Genomic DNA, 27805 nt, shown 5'->3' on the forward strand with positions numbered 1-27805 from the left:
CAAACATTATACAACCCAGGTGTGCAAAACTCTTAGACTTACCCAGAAAGATTCACAGTTGTAATTGCTGTCAAAGGGGATTCTAAAATGTGTTGACTCAGGGTTGTGAATTCTTATGCAAATTAGATATTTATTTATTAGATTTCTTTTATACATTTGCAAAAATTTCTAAAAACATGTTTTCACTTTGTCATTATGGGGAATTGTGTGTAGATGGGTGAAAAAAAATATTTAATCAATTTTGAAATTAGGCTGTAACACAATAAAATATGTAGGACTATGAATACATTCTGAAGGCAAAGTATGAAGTTTCTTTCCAAAATGCTATATATCCATTTTTTTATGTTGCTAAATTAGCTTTTAATTGTTGAAAGAAATTAGGAAAGAGATTGGTGTGTTTTTTTAAAACCATCTAATCATGGCATGGGGTTGTTCAATGACAGACACGTATTTGTTTAAAATCTATGAATAAGCAATAATATCTGATGAAAAAACACAAATATGAAAAATTGGTGGATATAGCGTTTTGGAAATAAAGCTTTCATATATTCCTCTTTTTTGTTTACTTATCAAACCAAATGCTTTTTATATTATCATATTATTATTACTATTTTTATTTATTTAACTTTATATTAATAAAAAATATTTTCCTGGCATGGTTTAGGTCTTCTCATCCCTTTAGAGGGTAAGGTAGACACAAATAAATACACAGCCCTTCTGTATGATCAACTTCAACCTACGGTGAATAATTTATATCCTTATGGGAGTGGTCTCTTCCAAGATGACAATGCCCCCATCTACAGGGCACAAGTGGTCACTGAATGGTTTGATGAGCACGATGTAAACCAAATGCCGTGGCCGTCCATATGCCGTGGCCGTCTCAGTTACCAGCTCTCAACCCAATTGAACACTTATGGGAGATTCTGGAGCGGCACCTGAGAGTGTTTTCCACCACCATCAACAAAACACCAAATTATGGAATTTATTGTGGAGAATGGCGTCGCATCCCTCTAATAGAGGGAGGGTGGCCCAACACCCTATTGATTAAGACACCATGTTGGTGTCATTATCTCACTGCTTTAGCAACAGTAGTTTTGCCATTCATAGAGAGAGAGAGCGAGGAGAGAGAGAGAGAGAGAGATGACAACTGGTTTGATGCAGATTGTAAAATTATAAGGAAAAAAAACTAGAAAACTATCAAACCAAAAGCACAGAGACCCAAATGGTAGATGCTTTGTAGTTCAATAACTTTGTGAAAGGCCGTACCTATTCACTGACGGAATCCTGGGCGGGACAGCACGAAATGAGACGCAGAGACGTGACTTCAACAAAAAGAAGGAAACTGTATTGGGAGTTCACACGCCAATCCAACAGCTTGAGCCGAACCTATAACAGGGACTCCTACTGTCCTGGAATTCACCATAGTCTCCGGCTCATAATCACGCTGCCCCTTCAGTCAGGTCCTTAAGATAGCACAAACAATAATCAGTCAATTGGCCTCATGTGAACTCATCAGTAGTGGCTGTACTGCGGCCCACCTCCAGGAGAGGACACAGTCGGACCACTTTCAACAACATTTCAACTAACTGTCTACTAACCCTAACCTTTATCCTAACCCTAAAGGTAACTGTTACCCTAACCTTAACCCTTACCCTTATTCAAACCCTAACTGCAACCTTAGCAAGCTGTTGGATATCAAGAGATTAGCATACTATCAACAAACAATCTGTAGATCATCAGTATGGGATTATCCAAATAAAGTGTGACTGAAAAAGAGTTTGAATTCTTACAATTCCACGTTCTAGTTCAATGGGACTGTATCAGCTCACAGTGATATATATCACACATCAACCCACCTTCTGATACAAATGTTGATTTCTAAAACGTACATTACAACTTGATTGAATCAATGGGATACTTGTAGCATGAGAGGATCCATGTTCATATGAGGTGCAAAACACGAGAGAAGTCACAGAGAGAACCAAAAGACGTCAAAGAAACTGCTGTGCTAGATACAGTTTATTTACAAGCAAAACAAAGGCCAGTCAGCGGTGGGTGCAATTGGAACATTCCAGAGCCTGTTTGGTAGCTCTAGAACCGCCAGAGATAACTGACAGGTGAGGAGGGTAGGGTCATAGGTCATCAAGGAGAAAGGAAGGACACCATCGTAACCAAGTGATCCCTCTAATCCCCTGAATTGTCCCTGGATAAATCTCCTCCTCCTCAGCTCCCAGTGACCTCAGGCGACCTTGTGTAGCCTAGTCAGTGTGGCATGTTGTGTTGTCCTAAACTGGCTAACCTAGTGGACGTCTCTCATGTTGTACTCACATAGGAACACATGGCAAACTTATTGCAGCTATGTATCACTCTTTACAGTGCTGAAAAGGCTGAAACTGGAGAGAAAAAAATCTAATGTTTTTCCCTGTGTCCCGCCTGGGGCTGTTTGTCCCCGGGCTGGCTAGGTGATTATACAGCCTCCCTTCTCAGGCTTGTAGGGGTTCTTATCATCTGGTACGCCTGTAATCAGGAGGTCGGTACCAGACGCAGCCTCACACCAGTCCATGGTGTCCTTGGATGTCTTGGACACCTAAGAGAAACGGAGAGGGTCAACAAGCCATTCTAATTCAGTTCAATGGGACTGTATCAGTTCACTTTGATGCCTTTGTAATGCTACAGAGCTTCTCTTTATGGACCCATTGATGCTACGTACAGGCTCCCTGGGTGTCGAGACTTCTTTCTTCAGCTGTTCCAGCTCCATCTTAAGGATGTCAATGTCTGACATATCCCGAGCCATCTTTCCCTGAGAAGGAAGGAGGAGAGAGGATCAATGAGAGAGGGCACACAAAATAAACATCAAACATTCACCATGCTATATCAAGTAACTCTTATCTTGTTGCTTGTCAATAAAGATTAAAATGAATCTAAATCCTTTTTGGATTTGTGAATGAACAACACGTTGTCTTCAACAACGTGCTTTAGTGGGTTGAACCCAGATCTTACTCTTTGAAACATGGCTTAAGCCTGATGAATTTACTGTGTTAAATGAGGCCTCACCCCCTGGTTACACTAGTGACCATACCCCCCGTGCATCCGGCAAAGGCGGAGGTGTTGCTAACATTTAGGATAGTAAATTTCAATTTACAAAGTCTTTTGAGCTTCTAGTCATGAAATCTATGCAGCCTACTCACTCACTTTTTATAGCTACTGTTTACAGGCCTCCTGGGCCATATGCAGTGTTCCTCACTGAGTTCCCTGAATTCCTATCGGATCTTGTAGTCATAGCAGATAATATTCTAATTTTTGGTGACTTTAACATTCACATGGAAAAGTCCACAGACCCACTCCAAAAGGCTTTCGGAGCCATCATCGACTCAGTGGGTTTTGTCCAACATGTGTCTGGACCTACTCACTGCCACAGTCATACTCTGGACCTAGTTTTGTCCCATGGAATAAATGTTGTGGATCTTAATGTTTTTCCTCATAATCCTGGATTATCGAACCACCATTTTATTGCGTTTGCAATTGCAACAAATAATCTGCTCAGACCCCAACCAAGGAGCATTAAAAGTCGTGCTATAAATTCTCAGACAACCCAAAGATTCCTTGATGCCCTTCCAGACTCCCTCTGCCTACCCAAGGACGTCAGAGGACAAAAATCAGTTAACCACCTAACCGAGGAACTCAATTTAACCTTGCGCAATACCCTAGATGCAGTTGCACCCCTAAAAATTAAAAATATCTGTCATAAGAAACTTGCTCCCTGGTATACAGAAAATACACGAGCTCTGAAGCAAGCTTCCAGAAAATTGGAATGGAAATGGCGCCACACCAAACTGGAAGTCTTCCGACTAGCTTGGAAAGAAAGTACCGTGCAGTATCGAAGAGCCCTCACTGCTGCTCGATCATCCTATTTTTCCAACTTAATTGAGGAAAATAAGAACAATCCGAAATTTCTTTTTGATACTGTCGCAAAGCTAACTAAAAAGCAGCATTCGCAAATGGAGGATGGCTTTCACTTCAGCAGTAATAAATGTATGAACTTCTTTGAGGAAAAGATCATGATCATTAGAAAGCAAATTACGGACTCCTCTTTAAATCTGGGTATTCCTCCAAAGCTCCATTGTCCTGAGTCTGCACAACTCAGCCAGGACCTAGGATCAAGGGAGATACTAAAGTGTTTTAGTACTATATCTCTTGACACAATGATGAAAATAATCATGGCCTCCAAACCCTCAAGCTGCATACTGGACCCTATTCCAACTAAACTACTGAAAGAGCTGCTTCCTGTGCTTGGCCCTCCTATGTTGAACATAATAAACGGCTCTCTATCCACCGGATGTGTACCAAGCTCACTAAAAGTGGCAGTAATAAAGCCTCTCTTGAAAAAGCCGAATCTTGCCCCAGAAATTGTAAAAAACTATCGGCCTATATCGAATCTTCCATTCCTCTCAAAAAGTTTTGAAGAAGCTGTTGCACAGCAACTCACTGCCTTCCTGAAGACCAGCAATGTATACGAAACGCTTCAGTCTGGTTTTAGACCCCATCATAGCACTGAGACTGCACTTGTGAAGGTGGTAAATGACCTTTTAATGACGTCAGACCGAGGCTCTGCATCTGTTCTCGTGCTCCTAGATCTTAGTGCCGCTTTTGATACCATCGATCACCACATTCTTTTGGAGAGATTGGAAACCCAAATTGGTCTACATGGACAAGTTCTGGCCTGGTTTAGATCTTATCTGTCGGAAAGATATCAGTTTGTCTCTGTGAATGGTTTGTCCTCTGACAAATCAATTGTACATTTCGGTGTTCCTCAAGGTTCCGTTTTAGGACCACTATTGTTTTCACTATATATTTTACCTCTTGGGGATGTCATTCGAAAACATAATGTTAAATTTCACTGCTATGCGGACGACACACAGCTGTACATTTCAATGAAACATGGTGAAGCCCCAAAATTGCCCTCGCTAGAAGCCTGTGTTTCAGACATAAAGAAGTGGATTGCTGCAAACTTTCTACTTTTAAACTCGGACAAAACAGAGATGCTTGTTGTAGGTCCCAAGAAACAAAAATATCTTCTGTTGAATCTGACAATTAATCTGGATGGTTGTACAGTCGTCTCAAATAAAACTGTGAAGGACCTCGGTGTTACTCTGGACCCTGATCTCTCTTTTGAAGAACATATCAAGACTGTTTCAAGGACAGCTTTTTTCCATCTACGTAACATTGCAAAAATCTGACATTTTCTGTCCAAAAATGACGCAGAAAAAGTAATCCATGCTTTTGTTACTTCTAGGCTGGACTACTGCAATGCTCTACTTTCCGGCTACCCGGATAAAGCACTAAATAAACTTCAGTTAGTGCTAAATACGGCTGCTAGAATCCTGACTACAACCAAAAAATTTGATCATATTACTCCAGTGCTAGCCTCCCTACACTGGCTTCCTGTTAAGGCAAGGGCTGCTTTCAAGGTTTTACTGCTAACCTACAAAGCATTACATGGGCTTGCTCCTACCTATCTTTCTGATTTGGTCCTGCCGTACATACCTACACGTACGCTACGGTCACAAGACGCAGGCCTCCTAATTGTCCCTAGAATTTCTAAGCAAACGGCTGGAGGTAGGGCTTTCTCCTATAGAGCTCCATTTTTATGGAATGGTCTGCCTACCCATGTGAGAGACGCAGACTCAGTCTCAACCTTTAAGTCTTTACTGAAGACTTATCTCTTCAGTAGGTCCTATGATTAAGTATAGTCTGGCCCAGGAGTGTGAAGGTGAACGGAAAGGCTGGAGCAACGAACCGCCCTTGCTGTCTCTGCCTTGCCGGTTCCCCTCTCTCCACTGGGATTCTCTGCCTCTAACCCTATTACAGGGGCTGAGTCACTGGCGTACTGGTGTTCTTCCATGCCGTCCATGGGAGGGGTGCGTCACTTGAGTGGGCTGAGTCACTGACGTGGTCTTCCTGTCTGGGTTGGCGCCCCCCCCTTGGGTTGTGCCGTGGCGGAGATCTTTGTGGGCTATACTCGGCCTTGTCTTAGGACGGTAAGTTGGTGGTTGGAGACATCCCTCTAGTGGTGTGGGGGCTGTGCTTTGGCAAAGTGGGTGGGGTTATATCCTGCCTGTTTGGCCCTGTCCGGGGGTTTCATCGGATGGGGCCACAGTGTCTCCTGATCCCTCCTGTCTCAGCCTCCAGTATTTATGCTGCAGTAGTTTATGTGTCGGGGGGCTAGGGTCAGTCTGTTACATCTGGAGTATTTCTGTTGTCTTATCCGGTGTCCTGTGTGAATTTAAATATGCTCTCTCTAATTCTCTCTTTCTTTCTTTCTTTCTCTCGGAGGACCTGAGCCCTAGGACCATGCCTCAGGACTACCTTGCATGATGACTACTTGCTGTCCCCAGTCCACCTGGCCGTGCTGATGCTCCAGTTTCAACTGTTCTGCCTGCGGCTATGGAACCCTGACCTGTTCACCGGACGTGCTTGTTGCACCCTCGACAACTACTATGATTATTATTATTTGACCATGCTGGTCATTTATGAACATTTTAACATCTTGACCATGTTCTGTTATAATATCCACCCGGCACAGCCAGAAGAGGACTGGCCACCCCTCATAGCCTGGTTCCTCTCTAGGTTTCTTCCTAGGTTTTTGGCCTTTCTAGGGAGTTTTTCCTAGGGAGTTTTACCTAGCCACCGTGCTACTTTCACATGCATTGCTTGCTGTTTGGGGTTTTAGGCTGGGTTTCTGTACAGCACTTTGAGATATCAGCGTATGTACGAAGGGCTATATAAATACATTTGATTTGATTTGATTTGACCACAAAAAACTGAACTGAACTGATCATGAGGGGCCGCAGTGGCTCGCTGGTCACTTGATAGTAGAGAGACATTTTTTAAGTTGTAGAGTTCATTTCCTGCAATTCTACACATTTTGCCATGAGGATGTGAGAATACCCCGACTGAGTTCCAAAATATATACAGTACATATTATATTTTTTGGGGAGGGAAATGAATCCGCTGGCCTACAAAATGGGAGCCTTAGATATCCGACTGTATGAACTAACCAATGAACTATTGACATGTCTGTTTCCATGGGCTTGTGCATGTTGACTCTTCCCTATCCTAAAATAATCTGTCATACAACTGAACTTTGGAAATACATGAAGGCTATGTGGTTGGTGTTCTTTGTCGGGTACTACTTCAGTCCTACCCTCTACCAACACGCTGTGACAACATAATAAGGCAACCAGCCAAACACAAAACTACCAATTATAACAGGTAAGGAAGCCACTGTGACAGTGGGTGGTGCAAACAACAGATTTATTACATTGTGACTTCTGGCCACACTGAGGAAACACACACTGCATTCATCCATTCATTTCTGTCCCAAAAAGGACATTGATATGGCCTATGAGTATAAAAAGAGACCTCTGAGTTATGTCTAACAATAGTGAAAACAACTCAGAGTAGTCAATTATACAAACACATCGATTAATTGATCCTATTCGAATTTTGATACTACATTTTAGTAGTATGGCTTGTTGACTCCCGTCAATTAAAAAAATCCATCCCTCAATAAAAAATCGAAAAAGACATTCTAAATGCAGACATTTAACTGAGTGAATTGCTCAGTTCAGCAAGAATCTCCCTGAACACTGGTCCAGGCTAATGGCCAAGACTGTAGTTAGTCCTCTCCCCGGTCCGACACTCACCTATTGGTTGTGGGGACAGTCGATGCAGGGAAAGTGTAGGTTCTCGCCCTCTATGGGAACACTGTGATCGGGTTGTCTCCCTCCTGTTCCTCAACTCTCCTCTTCAGGGCGTTCTCCAGATGGCACGATGACAGATTTGGAGGAGACTCTTGTACAGAACCCCCCCACCCGTTCCTAATCAGATTAGTCTATTATAATTAGCTGCGCCAAATGTCAACCTCAAATCACAAATTACCTTTGAGTATCACAGGAGGACATAGAGTATCAGCTTCAGCCAAATGCTCCCAAACCCCAGGTCCTGGATCAGCAATGCCAATCCTGAACTTTATCATGGGGTTTCAAAGTTTAAACTGGCCCTAGATCTATGCTTATTATGAGCAACTTCCACTCTCACCTGGGTCACTCCCAGAGGTCAAAACGGGAGAAAAAAAGTTTGAAATGGAACACGGACATGAGCATTCTGATTGACCAGGAAATAATTTTAAAACTGCCCACTTACAGACCTTGTGATGGACTTCACTTGCTCAAACAATTCCAATCCCTCACATGTTTTGCCTCTTAACAGTGACCTTGCTGGTCGTCCGCTTCTGTCCCATCTGAACCTGAGGCCTGTCCCATTTGGTATCTGGCCCCACGTCATCTCTTATTAAAGGAGCAATCTCAGACAGATAGATATGTAGGATCGACATATACAGATGTAGTATCTTAATTTGATCAGTCTTTTGTTGTTGAGAATTTTTCTGCACAGCCAGAAATGCAAACTGTAATTTTCACTTTAAAATGTCCAACTTGATTTGCCCTAACGGAAATTGTATCAACCACTCTTGTTTTGTTGCTGTAGCAAACTGGCTCAAATTAAGATCCTGCATCTGTAGGGCTGGAGAAATGTAACAATGTCAAATGTATAGATGGTCAGTTCTTGATCTATTTGATCAAAATTAAAGTTTTACCCATGTTTTGAATCTTACAATTACATAATTACAAATAATTTAGTTAAAAATCAAATATTTTGGATTGTGATGGAGAAAGACAGTTGAACTAATCTCATGAGGCATTTATTATTGATATTCTTCAAAAATCAATGGCTATATATCAACAATCCAAAACTGTGTATCAATCCCAGATTGCCCCAGATTGCCCCTGACCAACCCTTTTAGCCCAGAGACAGAATGCTTCCTGAGTCAAATCCTCCCAATCCCATTTGAGTCTTGTCCGTTTTAATCCATTAGATTAATGACTGAACCCTGTAACTTCCTCTTGTATGTGTTTGTGTGTGTGTGGGGGGGTAAACTAAAATAGAATAGTGCGTGACCACTGTGTTACAATACACATTGCAGCTGACATACACACACAAAAAGACAGCGGACACACACATACACACACAGTTTATTTTCATGAAATGTCAGGCTTTTTGTGGAGTATTTTTTTGGGGGGTGGAGTAAAATATTTTAAACCTAACCCTAAACCTAACCCTTACCCTAACCTGTGTGGGTCTTGGTTGCATGGGAAGGTGTCAGGTTACAAGCTGTGGGTTTACAAGCAGAGGATTTTTTTTTTTTTTTTACATAAAAAAGTTATAATTATACATATAAATATTTATTGTTGTGTAATAATATGTACGTGTAATAATATGTATGATTTATGTATGATTTATACAAAGGTTTATTAAAACAACATTAGGCTGATAGTGTAATATTGCAGAGTAAACTTTTTGAATAATTGTAATATGTATACATTTCTGTACTGAAGTTTATTAAGAAAATAAAAGGTTTATAAGAAAATGTCATTTACCTTCCATTAATTAAATAGCTCTTTTTCTGGACCTCTGCGTCGCGGGCTAAGGGGTGTGTGTGTGTGTGTGTGTGTGTGTGTGTGTGTGTGTGTGTGTGTGTGTGTGTGTGTGTGTGTGTGTGTGTGTGTGTGTGTGTGTGTGTGTGTGTGTGTGTGTGTGTGTGTGTGTGTGTGTGTGTGTGTGTGTGTGTGTGTGTGTCTTGGTTGCATAAGGAGGTGTCAGGTTACAAGCTATGGGTTTACAAGCAGAGGAAAATACTCAAGGACTTGAGTATACTTACTTTTTTTATAATTATACATATAAATATTTATTGGCAAAAGTGTTGTGTAATAATAATATGTATGTGTAATACAGATATGTATGATCTATATAAAGGTTTAGTAAAATAACATTAGGGTTAATGTTTAATATTGCAGAGTAAACGTTTTAATAACTGTAATATGTATGCATTTCTGTACTAAAGATTTTGAAGAAAATAAAAGGTTTGAAAGAAAATGTAATTTATACCTTTAATGAAATTTCTGTCTCTCTCTCTGTCTCCCCAAGCTGTTTCTCTCTCTATCTCTCTCTCTACACAAGAGTGCTTGGTTTCTTGGGATGTGTGCATGTGTGTGAAGTGTTTTTGAAGAAACTGTTTAACACTTAAAAAAAAAATTCTCAGCTATGCAGATTTAATGATCTACAGGTTGTTAGGGGTCTTTACACACAAGGGGCCTATATGTACACAAGGGGCACCCCAAATTGTCTTTGAAAGAACTGTTTTAAACCTGTTGAACCTCTTTTGCACTGATTCCTTTGCAGACAGCACCAGACAGCACCACATTCTGACACCACCTAGAACAAGGAAGAGCTCGGTTTTGTTGTTTTGAAAAGTTTGTTGTTTGAAAGTGTATTGGAAAGTTCTTGGTAGCTAGCTAACTTCTTAGTTTAGATCCCGCAACACAGTTGGCATCAGTTGCTGGGACTGGTAGTCTCTGTCCAGTGATCCTGCCGACCAAGGAAAGGTTTGAGCTGCTATTTGGCGTGGCAGCTAGCCTAGCGGCTAGCTAGCTGCATATCAAGGTAGCGGGGTGTTCTTGAACGCAGCCCGCGACGCAGTTAGCCATTGTGGCTGGGACCGCGGATTGTCCTTGCTTTGTGGGTGTCTAGATCACTGCTGTTTGTTGTTTTCAATCTTCCCTGTGACTGTCATGGAAATATTGAATCAAATATTTCTCAGATACCGGAGCTTGTGAATTCAAATAGACTTTGTTACAAACAGTAACAAAGCCAAGCAATTCCATGGAAGAACTCACTCTTCTTGTTCAAAACATCAGTATTTATACATTTCCATCAGACATGTTCCCTCCCTTCTATGTAAATGAGTAACACCCCTTGGCCATGCGCCACTATTATCTTTATAAATTCATTCTGGCTTGTGTATGCCCACATCTGGCTCAGGTTAGATTATATTGGTGGTGCAACCACAGGTCCACTATAAAAAAGAATACATTTATTACATATATACGTTCCCAAGTACATTTCCAATAGATTTTAATGAACACAACCATGTTTCCCCAATACATATACAGTGAGGGGAAAAAAGTATTTGATCCCCTGCTGATTTTGTACGTTTGCTCACTGACAAAGAAATGATCAGTCTATAATTTTAATTGTAGGTTTATTTGAACAGTGAGATACAGAATAACAACAACAAAAATCCAGAAAAACGCATGTCAAAAATGTTACAAATTGTTTTGCATTTTAATGAGGGAAACAAGTATTTGACCCCCTCTCAATCAGAAAGATTTCTGGCTCCCAGGTGTCCTTTATACAGGTAACGAGCTGAGATTAGGAGCACACTCTTAAAGGGAGTGCTCCTAATCTCAGTTTGTTACCTGTATTAAAGACACCTGTCCACAGAAGTAATCAATCAATCAGATTCCAAACTCTCCACCACGGCCAAGACCAAAGAGCTCTCCAAGGATGTCAGGGACAAGATTGTAGACCTACACAAGGCTGGAATGGGCTACAAGACCATCGCCAGGCAGCTTGGTGAGAAGGTGACAACAGTTGGTGCGATTATTCGCAAATGGAAGAAACACAAAAGAACTGTCAATCTCCCTCGGCCTGGGGCTCCATGCAAGATCTCACCTCGTGGAGTTGCAATGATCATGAGAACGGTGAGGAATCAGCCCAAAACTACAAGGGAGGATCTTGTCAATGATCTCAAGGCAGCTGGGACCATAGTCACCAAGAGAACAATTGGTAACACACTACGCCGTGAAGAACTGAAATCCTGCAGCACCGGCAAGGTCCCCTTGCTCAAGAAAGCACATATATATGTCCGTCTGAAGTTTGCCAATGAACATCTGAATGATTCAGAGGACAACTGGGTGAAAGTGTTGTGGTCAGATGAGACCAAAATGGAGCTCTTTGGCATCAACTCAACTCGCCGTGTTTAGAGGAAGAGGAGGAATGCTGCCCATGACCCCAAGAAGACCATCCCCACCATCAACAATGGAGGTGGAAACATTATGCTTTGGGGGTGTTTTTCTGCTAAGGGGACAGGACAACTTCACCACATCAAAGGGACGATGGACGGGGCCATGTACCGTCAAATCTTGGAGAACCTCCTTCCCTCAGCCAGGGCATTGAAAATGGGTCGTAGATGGTTATTCCAGCATGACAATGACCCAAAACACACAGCCAAGGCAACAAAAGAGTGGCTCAAGAAGAAGCACATTAAGGTCAGATCAGTGTCTCTCACTGTTCAAATAAACCTACCATTAAAATCATAGACTGATAATTTCTTTGTCAGTGGGCAAACGTACAAAATCAGCTGCGGATCAAATACTTTTTTCCCTCACTGTACATAGTTTGTGGCCCCTGTATTGGTTGGTAAAAATGCATAGTCACTGTCCCACACCAGTTCAGGTCTATGTGACTTGGAAATGATTAACCCATGTGTCAGGCGGTGGGTGTAGCTGGTGCATGAAGTCAGGCGCAGGAGAGCAGAGATGAGTGAACAACACACTTTACTTAAGAAATAGCACAAAGTAACAATACCAATGTGCCAACAATAACGGTTGCCACAAAGCATGGGTGAAAACAGCACCCGGAAAAAAACTGCCGGAAACGTACCGACCTGAACAATAAACAATCACACACAAAGACATGGTGGAAACAGAGGGTTAAATACATGACCAGTAATTGGGAAATGAAAACCAGGTGTGTGGGAAACAAAGACAAAACCAATGGAAAATGAAAAATGGATCGGCGATGGCTAGAAGACTGGCGACGTTGACCGCCGAGCGCCGCCAGAACAAGGAGAGGAACCGACTTTGGCGGAAGTCGTGACACCATGTACCCTGTGGTTGCCTTGACTAGATTCTGGATGGCTTCAAACAGTCTGGTCTTTGTTGGCTCAACTTAGCTTATTCACATAGATACCACTTAGTTCTGTTTCTTAACGTCTAATGCTTAACTCTGTAGTGGACCACACCTGCACTTCCATAGTCTTTGTTGGCTCAACTTAGCTTATTCACATAGATATCGCTTGGTTCTGTTTCTTTATGTCTAATGCTTAACTCTGTGTTGGACCCCTCCTGCACTTCCATAGTCTTTCGACCTTCATTCTGTTTACATATGTCTTATGTTTAACCTTATACTGCTTCTTCTTCCTACTTCCAAACAAAATAGTATGGGCATTGGAAAATTACTAGGTGACCGGAGACTCTCCAACATGGGTACTGGAAAATCACCAAAGAGCTGGATTTTTCACCCACTTGACCTGCCCTTTCTGGAACTGCGAGGAGTAACGGCGTAAACCTACGTTGCTAGCTACCATGACAAAGGCCAAAGACGGTGGGAGTACCGTTGAGGACAGTGGTGTCTCTCTATCACACATGAAGGATCTTTTAAATGGAAAAAAGAGTCCTACAAGCAGATGTTACAACAACAACAAAATAGTTTCAAGTGTAGATTCAACTAATAAAAGAACGGACGACCTGCCCAGAGAGGTCCAGTACCTGAAGAACAGTTTACAGTTTTCCCAGGGTCACCCTGATGAGTTGAAACAGGAGAACGGCAAGATGACAGCAATCTGTAAGTCATTGAGAGAGGACATCAGTTCTGTGTGTGAATCCATGATAACAATGATGGATAAATCAGACTATCTCGAGGCCAAACAACATGGTTGTGGACGGAATTGCAGAATCTCCACATGAGACCTGGACGGAGTCTGAGGACAAAGTGAGGGAAATGATCTCGGAGAAATTGAAGATGGACCACAGGAAGATTGAGGTGGAGCGTGCCCGCAGGACTGGGAAACCCACCACCAGCCCAGGTGATAGGCCGATAGTGGTCAAGTTCCTGAGGTTCAAAGACAAGGTAGCTGTACTGGAAAGAGCCAAGCCTGGAAGGGATGAGAGAGCCAAGCCTATGAGTTCATAACTTCAACCCGCAGCCACACACACACACACACACACACACCAATTGATTAATGGACAGCTGAATGTATATATTTTTTTCTTGCTTTGTTTGCTCTTTTCAGTATTATGTCTGTCTCTGATAAGCTACCCAGGAAAGGGCTGAAAATAGCTCATATTAATATATGTAGCCTTAGAAATAAGGTTAATGAAATCAATAACTTGATAACGTCAGATAACATTCATATATTAGCCATTTCTGAGACTCACCTAGATAATTCATTTGATGATACAGTAGTAGCAATACAAGGATAGAACATCTATAGAAGAGACAGAAATGCTTATGGGACAGGGGTTGCTGTACATATTCAGAGCCATTTCCCTGCAATGCTTAGAGAAGATCTTTTGTCAAGTGTTATTGAAGTGTTGTGGTTGCAGATTGATTTGGCACATCTAAAGCCTTTTCTTTTGGGGTGTTGCTATAGGCCACCAAGTGCTAACAGTCGGTATCTAACTAATATGTGTGAAATGCTTGATAGTGTATGTGATGTAAACAGAGAGGTCTACTTTCTTGGGGACCTGAATATTGACTGGTTTTCATCACGCTGTCCGCTCAAGAGGAAGGTTTTCACTGCAACCAGTGCCTGTAATCTGGTTCGGGTTATTAATCAACAAACCAGGGTTTTTACAATTACTACAGGAACAAGATCATCCACATGTATCGATCACATTTTTACTAATACTGTAGAACTTTGTTCTAAAGCTGTGTCCGTACCCATTGGATGCAGTGGTCACAATATAGTGGCTATACCCAGGAAAGGCAAAGTTCCAACAACTGGGCCTAAAGTATATAAGAGATCATACAAAAGATTTTGCTGTGACTCTTATGTGGATGATGTTAAAAATATTTGTTGGTCTGATGTGATTAATGAGGAGCATCCAGATGCTGCACTTCATGGATTTATGAAATTGCTTCTTCCAATTATTGATAAACATGCACCTGTTAAGAAACTGACTGTTAGAACTTTTAAGGCTCCGTGGGTTGATGAGGTATTGAAAAACTGTATGGTTGAAAAAGATGGGGCAAAAAGGAGTAACTAATAAGTCTGGCTGCATATCTGACTAGCTGGTTTACTGCAAATTGAGAGATTACATGACTAAACTCGACAAAAAGAAGAAGAAACTGTATTATGAAGCCAAGATCAATGATATAAAGAATGATGGAAAAAGCATTGCAAATTTTAATTTTGTAAAGTTGGTGTGGGAGAGGTGGAAAAATTATTGTTAACGATCAATAATGACAAACCTCCTGGCATTGACAATTTAGATGGAAAGCTACTGAGGGTGGTGGCTGACTATATAGCCACTCCTATCTGTCATATCTTTAATCTGAGCTAGAGGAAAGTCTTTGTCCTCAGGCCTGGAGGGAAGCCAAAGTAATTCCGCTACTCAAGAGTGGTAAAGCGGCCTTTACTGGTTCTAACAGCAGACCTATAAGCTTGCTGCCAGCTCTTAACAAACTGTTGGAAAAAATTGTGTTCGACCAAAAACAATGTTATTTCTCTGTAAACAAATTAACAACAGACTTTCAGCATACTTATAGAGAAGGGCACTCAATATGTACTGGACTGACACAAATGACTGATGATTGGTTGAAAGAAAGTGATAAGAAGATTGTGGGACCTGTAATGTTAGATTTCAGTTCAACCTTTGATATTATTGACATAACCTGTTGTTGAAAAAACGTATGTGTTATGGCTTTCAACCTCTGCCATATTGTGGATTCAGAGCTATCTATTTAATAGAACTCAAAGGGTTTCTTTAATGGAAGCTTCTCTAATGCCAAACATGTAAAGTGTGGTGTACCGCAGGGCAGCTCTCCCGTCTGGTGTTCAACCTTCCCAAGTTCTCTCACGTCACCCCGCTCCTCCGCTCTCTCCACTGGCTTCCAGTTGAAGCTCGCATCCGCTACAAGACCATGGTGATTGCCTACGGAGCTGTGAAGGGAACGGCACCTCCATACCTTCAGGCTCTGATCAGGCCCTACACCCAAACAAGGGCACTGCGTTCATCCACCACTGGCCTGCTGGCCCCCCTACCTCTGAGGAAGCACAGTTCCCGCTCAGCCCAGTCAAAACTGTTCGCTGCTCTGGCACCCCAATGGTGGAACAAGCTCCCTCACGACGCCAGGACAGCGGAGTCAATCACCACCTTCCGGAGACACCTGAAACCCCACCTCTTTAAGGAATACCTAGGATAGGATAAAGTAATCCTTCTACCCCCCCCCCTTAAAAGATTTAGATGCACTATTGTAAAGTGGTTGTTCCACTGGATATCATAAGGTGAATGCACCATTTTGTAAGTCGCTCTGGATAAGAGCGTCTGCTAAATGACTTAAATGTAATGTAATGTAGTCCCTCTACTCTTCTAACCTTGATTATTGTCCAGTCGTGTGGTCCAGGGGTGCAAGGAAAGATCAAGTTAAGCTGCAGCTGGCCCAGAACAGAGTGGCACGTTTTGCTCTTCTTCAGGCCAGACTCTCTTGGCTAAGAGTTGAGTAGAGACTGACTGCATCATTTCTTTTAATAAGAAACATTAATGTGTTGGAAATACCAAAATGTTTGCATAGTCAACTTACACACAGCTCTGACACACAGACTTACCCCACCAGACATGCCACCATGGGTCTTTTCACAGTCCCCAAATCCAGAACAAATTCAAGAAAGCGTACAGTATTATACAAAGGTGTGGACTCGAGTCACATGACTTGGACTCGAGTCAGACTCGTGTCACAAACATGATGACTTGCAACTCGACTTTGACTTTAACACCAATGACTCGTGGCTTGACTTGGACTTGAGCCTTATGACTTGACCTGACTTGATACCCTCCCCAAGCCCAAATATTAAAAATGATGCTATTTTAAAAAGTGTGCAGTGCATCAACTCTTCATTTAACGGATTAGAGTTTGAATCGGACAGCAGCCAGTCAAATAGTGCATGGCAGTGCAGAGGAACGTCGGTGGGTGAATTCAGATGGAGCACTTGGAAAGATGATACCCAAAATTATTATTTTTCGGATATAAAGACGACGATGTATCAACAAAAAAAAGGATTGCAACTTGCAAAACATGCGGGAAGAAAATTACAACTTTGTTCGACATTTGAAGCTGCACAAAGAACGGTAAGTCATGGCTAATATAGCCGACAGCTATCCATCACACGAGGTTGTGTGTTTATGAGTGTGTGTAACTTGTTTGTTTCATGGGTTTCTTTTTGCCTGGATTGTGATGTCTGGAGCCTGTATTGTTATGTGCGCTCCTCCCTGCTTGCCTAGTTTAGATTTGCAGATTGACTCGCCACCACGCTGTTTGGAGCTGGAAAAGATCAAATGAGCACATTTATGGCAGAGTGCCTCCTAGAATGGTTGTGTACTCTTCCTAACCTGCTGATTATGGCGAGTGCTTGAACCTCTGATTGTGTTTATGCTTCACGCAAATCCCACCATCCCTCTCTCTGCTGTCCTCCTCAGTTGTGAGCTTTCTCCATTGATAATGAATGAAGAACGGCGGCTTATTTCATCTGAGGCACCGCTATAACTGATACAGTTTTCCAGATAGAAATGCAATATATAGATCTGCACTCAATTCTCTATTCTACACAGCAAAGACTGTTATAGGTGATGTATTTCTATTTGAATTGCCATGTTGGATGGCCAGCAGATACTCTGCTGCTTAACCTCTTACATCTAGACATTCCGGTAGCGGAACACCTGCTCCAATATCCAATGATAGGCGTGGCGCGAATTACAAATTCCTCTAAAATACAAAAACTTCAATTTTTCAAACATATGACTATTTCACAGCATTTTAAAGACAAGACTCTCCTTTATCTAACCGCAATGTCCGATTTCAAAAAGGCTTTACAGCGAAAGCAAAACATTAGATTATGTCAGCAGAGTACCCAGCCAGAAATAATCAGACACCCATTTTTCAAGCTAGCATATAATGTCACAAAAAACAAAACCACAGCTAAATGCAGCACTAACCTTTGCTGATCTTCATCAGATGACACACCTAGGACATTATGTTATACAATACATGCATGTTTTGTTCAATCAAGTTCATATTTATATCAAAAAACAGCTTTTTACATTAGCATGTGACGTTCAGAACCAGCATACCCCCCGCAAACCTCCGGTGAATTTACTAAATTACTCACGATAAACGTTCACAAAAAACATAACAATTATTTTAAGAATTATAGATACAGAACTCCTTTGTGCAATCGAGGTGTCCGATTTTAAAATTGCTTTTCGGTGAAAGCACATTTTGCAATATTCTGAGTAGATAGCCCAGCCATCACGGCTAGCTATTTAGACACCCAGCAAATGTAGCACTCATCAAAGTCAGATTTACTATAAGAAAAATGTTATTACCTTTGCTGTCTTCGTCAGAATGCACTCCCAGGACTGCTACTTCAATAACAAATGTTAGTTTAGTTCAAAATAATCCATAGTTATATCCAAACAGCGGCGTTTTGTTCGTGCATTCAAGACACTATCCGAAGTGTAAATAAGGGTCACGAGCATGGCGCATTTCGTGACAAAAGATTTCTAAATATTCCATTACCGTACTTCGAAGCATGTCAACCGCTGTTTAAAATCAATTTTTATGCCATTTTTCTCATAAAAAAGCGATAATATTCCGACCGGGAATCTGCGTTTAGGTAAACAGACGAAAGAAAACAAAGCATGGGGTCGACGCGGGCACGAGCCTGAGTCTCACAGTACTGTAACCAGCCACTATCCAAACGCGCTACTTTTTTTCAGCCAGAGCCTGCAAAGCCACGATTCAGCTTTTTGCCGCCTTCTGAGAGCCCATGGGAGCCGTAGGAAGTGTCACGTAACAGCAGAGATCCTCTGTAATGGATAGAGATAATCAAGAAGGGCAAGAAATTGTCAGACAGGGCACTTCCTGCATGGAATCTTCTCAGGTTTTGGCCTGCCAAATGAGTTCTGTTATACTCACAGACACCATTCAAACAGTTTTAGAAACTTTGGAGTGTTTTCTATCCAAAGCTAATAATTATATGCATATTCTAGTTTCTGGGCAGGAGTAATAATCAGATTAAATCGGGTACGTTTTTTATCCGGCTGTGAAAATACTGCCCCCAGCCATAACAGGTTAATTCATCTGCAGGAGAGCAACCACCCCACATGACCCGACCCAGCCTAACACACCTCTCCCGCTGTCACAGAGAGAGAGGGAGGGGGGGTCTTTCTCATGGCTACCCATGTATTTCCATGGAAATATAACGTTTATTTGGAAAATAATAAATATAGAGATATTTTTAAAAGTATTCATGATTTGCATAAATGTAATATACTAACTATTACTCTTGTTAAAAATATGAAATGGTATTACATTTGGTGAAGAGCACGTTATGACTTGTTTAGGACCCGAAACTCAAAGTTTAGAACTTGAGACTTGACTTGATACTTGACGGTCTTGACTTGAGACTTGACTCGGACTTGCCTGTCTTGACTTGGGACTTGACTTGGGACTTGAGTGCTAAGACTTGAGATTTACTTGTGATTTGTAAAACAATGACTTGGTCCCACCTCTGGTATTATGAAGGGCCTTATTGCATGGAATTTCCTTCCATCTGATACTGCTCAAATAAGCAGCAAACCTGGTGTCAAAAAACAGATAAAGCAACACCTCACAACGCCTCTCCCCTATTTGACCTAGATAGTTGTGTGTATGCATTGATATGTAGGCTACGTGTGCCTTTAAAAAAAAATGTATGTAGTTCTGTCCTTGAGATGGTCTTGTCTATTGATGTTCTGTATTATGTCACTCTGTATTATGTTTCATGTTTTGTGTGGACCCCAGGAAGAGCAGCTGCTGCTATTGCAACAGCTAATGGGGATCCTAATAAAATACCAAAATACCAAATACCAAACCTTTACCCTTTTAAAAAGAGTTTTCGGGATGGCATCCGGGGATGTCCGTGGTATGTCCGGTAGATGTCTCAGTCAATCCCCCCAAAAATAATCCAGATGCCTCACACCATTATTGAAAGGGTTATTGTAATCTTAAAGATATACCCTTTACTGCTGACCTTAACCTATTGTTTTTATTCTTACTGTTTGTAGACAATTGATTCTGCCCTCTTAGGTTCTATTTGACCCTCTTATTATATCAAAACCTCTCAGACTAGAAACTATGATTAGAAAGTACGATTAAAAACTATGGCCAACTATTTTTAAAATATTATTAGAAACTATGATCAAACTATGACAATAAACAACTATGAAGCCGTGTGTGTGTGAGTGATGATCTAATTGTGTAATCTCTCTCTCTCTCTCTCTCTCCCTCTCAACCAAAGTAACAAATATGAATGTTTTCAATGTTTCAATGGTAAAATAGTATTGCAACAGTTCTAAAAGACAATGACATGACATTTTTGGGGAATTATTGTCACACCCGTCTAAAGGAGTAGACCAAGGCGTAGCATGCTTAGAGTTCCACATGTTTAATAAATATGAAACTCACCAAACAATACAAATGAAAACGAAGCGTGACGTTCTGGGCTGCTCACAGGCAGCTACACAAACACAAGATCCCACAAAGCACAGGTGGGAAAAGGCTGCCTAAGTATTATTCCTAATCAGAGACAACGATAGACAGCTGCCTCTGATTAAGAACCCTACTCCAAAACAAAGAAATACAAAAACATAGAAAAAGGAACATAGAACGCCCACCCCAGTCACACCCTGGCCTAACCAAAATAGAGAACAAAACCCTCTCTATGGCCAGGGCGTGACAATTATTAATATAATTTGTGTCGTGACTTTACTTTCATTAATCTGAAGACTGTTATTTATTTAATCCACTAACTATGTTTAATTGTTACCCGATTAAATTAATGTAACAATTAAGCCATTACGATTTGGGGCACCACGGAATATGTTTTTTAAAGAGTCACCATCTTCAGAATTAAAATCTATAAGGTATATATCTTTCACATCGATAAACAGTCAAACATCTTATTGATCATTACTTCAAATCAAATCAAATTTTATTAGTATCATGCGCCGAGTACAACAGGTGTAAACCTTACAGGGAAATGCTTACTTACAAGCCTCTAACTAACAATAGAGTTTAAAAAATATGAATAAGAATAAGATATAAAAGGAACAAGTAATTAAAGAGCAGCAGTAAAATAACAATAGTGAGACTGTATACTGGGGGTACCGGTACAGATTCAATGAGCCGGGGCACCGGTTAGTCGAGGTAATTGAGGTAATATGTACATGTAGGTAGAGTTATTAAAGGGACTATGCTTAAATGATAACAGAGAGTAGCAGCGGTGAAAAAGAGGGGGTGGGGGTGGGCAATGCAAATAGTCTGGGTAGCCATTTGATAAGATGTTCAGGAGTCTTATGGCTTGGGGGTTGAAGCTGTTTAGAAGCCTCTTGGACCTAGACCTGGCACTCTGGTACCGCTTGCCATGCAGTAGCAGAGAGAACAGTCTATGACTAGGGTGGCTGGAGTTTTTGACAATTTCCCTCTGACACCACCTGGTATAGAGGTCCTGGAATGCTGGAAGCTTGGCCCCAGTGATGTACTGGGCTGTACACACTACCCTCTATAGTTCCTTGCGGTCGGAGGCTGAGCAGTTGTTATACCAGGCAGTGATGCAACCAGTTAGGATGCTCTCGATGGTGCAGCTGTAGAACCTTTTGAGGATCTGAGGACCCATGCCAAATCTTTTCAGTCTCCTGAGGGGAATAGGTTTTGTTGTGCCCTCTTCACAACTGTCTTGGTGTGCTTGGACCATGTTAATTTGTTGGAGATGTGGACACCAAGGAACTTGAAGCTCTCAACCTCAACCCTTACCACCTGGGGGCGGCCCGTAGGAAGTCCAGGATCCAGTTGCAGAGGGAGGTGTTTAGTCCCAGGGTCCTTAGCTTATTTATGAGCTTTGAGGGCACTATGGTGTTGAACGCTGAGCTGTAGTCAATGAATAGCATTCTCACATAGGTGTTCCTTTTGTCTAGGTGGGAAAGGCTAGTGTGGAGTGCAATAGAGATTGCATCATCTGTGGATCTGTTGGAGCGGTATGCAAATTGGAGTGGGTCTAGGGTTTCTGGGACTATGGTGTTGATGTGAGACATGATCAGCCTTTCAAACCATTTCATTGCTACAGACATGAGTGCTATGGGTTGGTAGTCATTTCGGCAGGTTACCTTAGTGTTCTTAGGCTCAGGCACTATGGTGGTCTGCCTTAAACATGTTGGTATTACAGATTCAGACAGGGAGAGGTTAAAAAATGTCAGTGAAGACACTTGCGAGTTGGTCAGCGCATGCTCGGAGTACCCATCCTGGTAATCAGTCTGGCCCTGTGGCCTTGTGAATGTTGACCTAAAGGTCTTACTCACATCGACTGAGGAGAGCGTGATCACACAGTCTTCTGGAACTGCTGGTACTCTCATGAATGTTTCAGTGTTATTTGCCTCGAAGCGAGCATTGAAGTAGTTTAGCTCGTCTGGTAAGCTCGTGTCACTGGGCAGCTTTCGGCTCTGCTTCCCTTTGTAGTCTTTAATGGTTTGCAAGAACTGCCACATCCGACAAGCGTCAGAGCCGGTGTAGTACAATTCGATCTTAGTCCTGTATTGATGCTTCGCCTGCTTGATGGTTCGCCGGAGGGCATAGTGGGATTTCTTTTAAGCTTCCGGGTTAGAGTCCCGCTCCTTGAAAGCGGCAGCTCTAGCCTTTAGCTCAGTGCGGATGTTGTTTGTAATCCATGGCTTCTGGTTGGGGTATGTTCGTACAGTCACTGTGGGGACGACGTCATCGATGCACTTATTGATGAAGCCAATGACTGATGTGGTGCACTCCTCAATGCCATCGGAGGAATCCCGGAACATATTCCAGTCTGTGCTAGCAAAACAGTCCTTAGCAGTCCTTAGCTTAGCATCTGCTTCACTTGACCACTTTTTTATTGATCTAGTCACTTGTGCTCCCTGCTTTAATTTTTGCTTGTAAGCAGGAATCAGGTGGATAGAATTATGGTCAGATTTTCCAAATGAAGGGCGAGGGAGAGCTTTGTATGCGTCTCTGTGTGTGGAGTAAAGGTGGTCCAGAGTTTTTTTCCCCTCTGGTTGCACATTTAACATGCTGATAGAAATTTGGTAAAACGGATTTAAGTTTCCCTGCATTACAGTAAAGTCCCCGGCTACTACGAGTGCCGCCTCTGGGTGAGTGTTTTCTTGTTTGCTTATGGCGGAATACAGCTCCAGCCTATGACTGTGGTGGTATGTCAACAGCTACTAAAAATACAGATGAAAACTCCCTAGGTAGATAGTGTGGTCTACAGCTTATCATGAGATACTCTACCTCAGGAGAGCAATAGCTCGAGACTTCTATAGATATCGTGCACCAGCTGTTATTTACAAAAATACATAGTCCGCCGCCCCTTGTCTTACCAGATGCAGCTGTTCTGTCCTGCCAGTACAGTATATAACCAGACAGCTGCATGTTGATAGTGTTGTCATTCAGCCACGACTCCGTGAAGCATAAGATATTACAGTTTTGTATGTCCTGATGGTAGTTTAACCTTGTGCGTAGGTCATCGATTTTATTCTCCAAAGATTGCACGTTTGCCCATAGAATGAAAGGAAGTGGGGGTTTATTCGATCGCCTACGAATTCTCAGAAGTCAGCCCGCCCTTTGGCCCCTTTTTCTCTGCCTCCTCTTTACGCAAATCATGTCTGCCTTCTTCTCCGGCGCCATTTTAGGTATGTGCCCCTTATTGTTATTCAAGATATTCCAACGTTCCTAGATTACCAGCAATAACCAGGGTGGCTATAGAGAAGGCAAAAATTCAACACTCAGGAGTCAATGTCATGTCATTTGTCTTTTTCAGAGAGAGAGAGAAAGAGAGAGAATCTATTACATAGAGTTATCACAGATGCACACTACGTAACACATATTAATAATTCCCTAAATATTGGATGTCATTGTCTTTCAGAAATGTTGCAATACAAAACGTTGAAACGTTGTTAAATATTTGTTACTTTGGTATACATTGAGAGAGGTAGTAGAGAGAGAAAAAGAGAGAAATATTACACAATTAAAAAATAGATAATCACTCAGACACACACACAGACATGGCTTCATAGTTGGTTATAGTTTATTATCATAGTTTCTAGTCTGAGAGTTTTTATTTTTGTAATATTCTTTTACTTCACCAGGTAGGCCAGTTGAGAACAAGTTCTCATTTACTGCGACCTGGCCAAGATAAAGCAAAGCAGTGCGACAAAACAACACAGAGTTACACATAAACAAGCGTACAGTCAATAACACAATAGAAAACTCTATGTACAGTGTGTGCAAATGTAGAAGAGTAGGGAGGTAAGGCAATAAATCAGCCATGGAGGCGAAATAATTACAATTTAGCATTAACACTGGAATGACAGATATGCAGATGATGTGCAAGTAGAGAATAGAGATACTGGGGTGCAAAAGAGCAAGAGGATCAGTAAAAATATGGGGATGAGGTAGTTGGGTGTGCTATTTACAGATTGGCTGTGTACAGGTACAGTGATCGGTAAGCTGCTCTGACAGCTGATGCTTAAAGTTAGAGAGGCAGATATAAGACTCCAGGTTCAGTGATTTTTGCAATTCGTTCCAGTCATTGGCAGCAGAGAACTGAAAGGAAAGGCGGCCAAAGGAAGTGTCGGCTTTGGGGGTGACCAGTGAAATATACCTGCTGGAGCGCGTGCTACGGGTGGGTGTTGTTATGGTGACCAGTGAGCTGAGTTAAGGCAGGGCTTTACCTAGCATAGACGTATAGATGACCTGGAGCCAGTGGGTTTGGCGACGAATATGTAGTAAGGGCCAGCCAACGAGAGCATACAGGTTGCAATGGTGGGTAGTATATGGGGCTTTGGTGACAAAACGGATTGCACTATGATAGACTACATCCAATTTGCTGAGTAGAGTGTTGGAGGCTATTTTGTAAATGACATCGCCGAAGTCAAGGATCAGTAGGATGGTCAGTTTTACGAGGCTATGTTTGGCAGCATGAGTGAAGGACGCTTTGTTGCGAAATAGGAAGGCGATTTTAGATTTAATTTTGGATTGGAGATGCTTAATGTGAGTCTGGAAGGAGAGCTAATAGTCTAACAAGACACCTAGGTATTTGTAGTTGTCCACATATTCTAGGTCAGAACCGTCCAGAGTAGTGATGCTAGTCGGGCGGGCAGGTGCGGGCAGTGATCGGTTGAAGAGCGTGCACTTAGTTTTACTTGCATTTAAAAGCAGTTGGAGGCCTCGGAAGGAGTGTTGTATGGCATTGAAGCTTGTTTGGAGGTTTGTTAGCACAGTGTCCAAAGAAGGGCAATATGTATACAGAACGGTGTCTTCTGCGTAGAGGTGGATAAGAGAATCACCAGCAGCAAGAGCGACATCATTGATATATTCAGAGAAAAGAGTCGACCCGAGAATTGAACCTTGTGGCACCCCCATAGAGACTGCCAGAGGTCCGGACAACAGGCCCTCCGATTTGACACACTGAACTCTATCTGAGAAGTAGTTGGTGAACCAGGCGAGGCAGTCATTTGAGAAGCCAAGGCTATTGAGTCTGCCGATAATAATGCGGTGATTGACAGAGTCGAAAGCCTTGGCCAGGTCGATGAAGACGGCTGCACAGTACTGTCTTTCATCGATGGCGGATATAATATCGTTTAGGACCTTGAGCGTGGCTGAGGTCCAGATTGTCTAGCCCAGCTGATTTGTAGGGATCCAGATTTTGCAGCTCTTTCCAAACATCAGCTGTCTGGATTTGGGTGAAGGAGAAGCGGGGGGGCTTGGATAAGTTCCTGCAGGGGGTGCTGAGATGTTGGCCCGGGTAGGGGTAGCCAGGTGGAAAGCATGGCTAGCCGTAGAAAAATGCTTATTGAAATGATCGATTATCGTAGTTTTATCGGTGGTAACAATGTTTCCGACCCTCAGTGCAGTGGGCAGCTGAGAGGAGGTGCTCTTATTCTCCATGGACTTTACAGTGTCCCAAAACGTTTTGGAATTAGTGCTACAGGAAGCAAATTTCTGTTTGAAAAAGCTAGCCTTAGCTTTCCTAACTGACTGAGTGTATTGGTTGCTGACTTCCCTGAAAAGTTGCATATCGCGGGGGCTATTCGATGCTAATGCAGAACGCCACAGGATGTTTTTCTGGTGGTCAAGGGTAGTCAAGACTGGGGTGAACCAAGGGCTATATCTGTTCTTAGTTCTACATTTTTTGAATGGGGCATGCTTATTTAAGATGGAGAGGAAAGCACTTTTAAAGAGCAACCAGGCATCCCCTACTGACGGGATGAGGTCAATATTCTTCCAGGATACCCTGGCCAGGTCGATTAGAAAGGCCTGCTCACTGAAGTGTTTTAGGGAGCGTTTGACAGTGATGAGGGGTGGTCGTTTGACCGCGGACCCATTACGCACGCAGGCAATGATCGCTGAGATCCTGGTTGAAGACAGCAGAGGTGTATTTAGAGGGCAAGTTGGTCAGGATGATAAGAGGGTGCCCATGGTTATGGTTTTAGGGTTGTACCTGTTAGGTTCCTTGATAATTTGTGTGAGATTGAGGGCATCTAGTTTAGATTGTAGGACGGCCGGGGTGTTAAGCATGTCCCAGCATGTCTCAGTTTCAAACAGTTAGAACCTAACAGGCTGACCACACCACTCGTGTACCGTGCAAAATAGATTTAGAAATCTGTTATTCAATTATTGCACCCACACTGCTTGCGCTCGTCAACGAGCGTCTGCGTTGCCAAGGGCTAAAATAGAAGTCCTTTCTATTTCTGACGCAGATCGCGCTGTAAGTCCTGCCTCTCCCATCTCCTCATTGGTTTATAGAAGCAGGTACCCACGTGCCATCTCCTCCTTGGTTATACCCACGTGGGTGATTGAAAGACGAACTGTGTTGCCGGTCGGTGTAGTAATACTATGAAAGTTTAGATGCCAATCACAATATAAGTTCAAAGATGAAAAAGCCTGGAAGGATGAGAGATAACTAGAAACGATTCGGTTGACCGTTTTATGTGTGGATTAATTGTCGAAGTAGAGGACCTTGTGCATTTCAGGTAAAATAACTTAATGTTTATATCCCAGGACAAATTAGCTAGCAACAGCAAGCTAGCTAAATAGGACAAATTAGCTAGCAAGTACAAGCTAACTAGCTAAATTGCCATAAATGTCTAATACTTTTCGACCTGTCCCCAAATTAATGTCATTGGTTCAGAACTTGTTTTGATATTTTAACCTGCGTGTCGTGATGGCGTTTGGTGTAGTGGGACAAAATAAATGTATGCACGATGGCGCATGCGCACAGCCGGTTTGGGTTCCGCGTAAGAGGGCAGAATCTATTGTCTACAAATAGTATGAATAAAAACCTTGGGGGGGGGGGGGGGGGGGGGGGGTAAAATGTATCTGTTAAGGTCAGCAGTAAAGGGTATATCTTTAAGATTACAATAACCCTTTCAATAATGGTGTGAGGCATCTGGATTATTTTTGGGGGGATTGACTGAGACATCCTAAGGACATACCACAGACATCCCCGGATGCCCCCCCCCCCCCAAAAGGGTAAAGGTTTGGTATTTGGTATTTTATTAGGATCCCCTCCCCATTAGCTGTTGCAAAAGCAGCAGCTGCTCTTCTTGGGGTCCACACAAACCATGAACATGACATAATACAGAACATCACTAGAGAAGACCAAATGTATCTGTTTAGGTCAGCAGTAAAGGGTATATCTTTCCCACCCTGAGAACTCTTTTTTTTAAGGGTAAAGGTTAAACAGGTTTAAAACAGTTGTTTCAAAGACAATTTGGGGTGC

The 27805-nt window shown here is 42.3% G+C and overlaps 1 protein-coding gene across 1 annotated transcript; it reads right to left on the reverse strand.

Moving 5' to 3' along the window:
• Window positions 1–2001: 2001 nt before the first annotated feature.
• LOC106600976 (guanine nucleotide-binding protein G(I)/G(S)/G(O) subunit gamma-T2) lies at window positions 2002–7864 on the reverse strand. Its single transcript, XM_014192788.3, has 3 exons — window positions 7707–7864; window positions 2711–2800; window positions 2002–2587 (listed from the first exon to the last, which is right to left on the reverse strand). The coding sequence occupies exons 2-3, from the start codon at window positions 2792–2794 to the stop codon at window positions 2459–2461; spliced, it is 213 nt and encodes a 70-aa protein (XP_014048263.1). The 5' UTR covers window positions 2795–2800; window positions 7707–7864; the 3' UTR covers window positions 2002–2458.
• Window positions 7865–27805: the final 19941 nt, after the last annotated feature.

Source organism: Salmo salar, chromosome 03 (genome assembly GCF_965601325.2).
Source record: "Salmo salar chromosome 03, fSalSal1, whole genome shotgun sequence".
NCBI classification, from domain to species: Eukaryota; Metazoa; Chordata; class Actinopteri; order Salmoniformes; family Salmonidae; genus Salmo; species Salmo salar.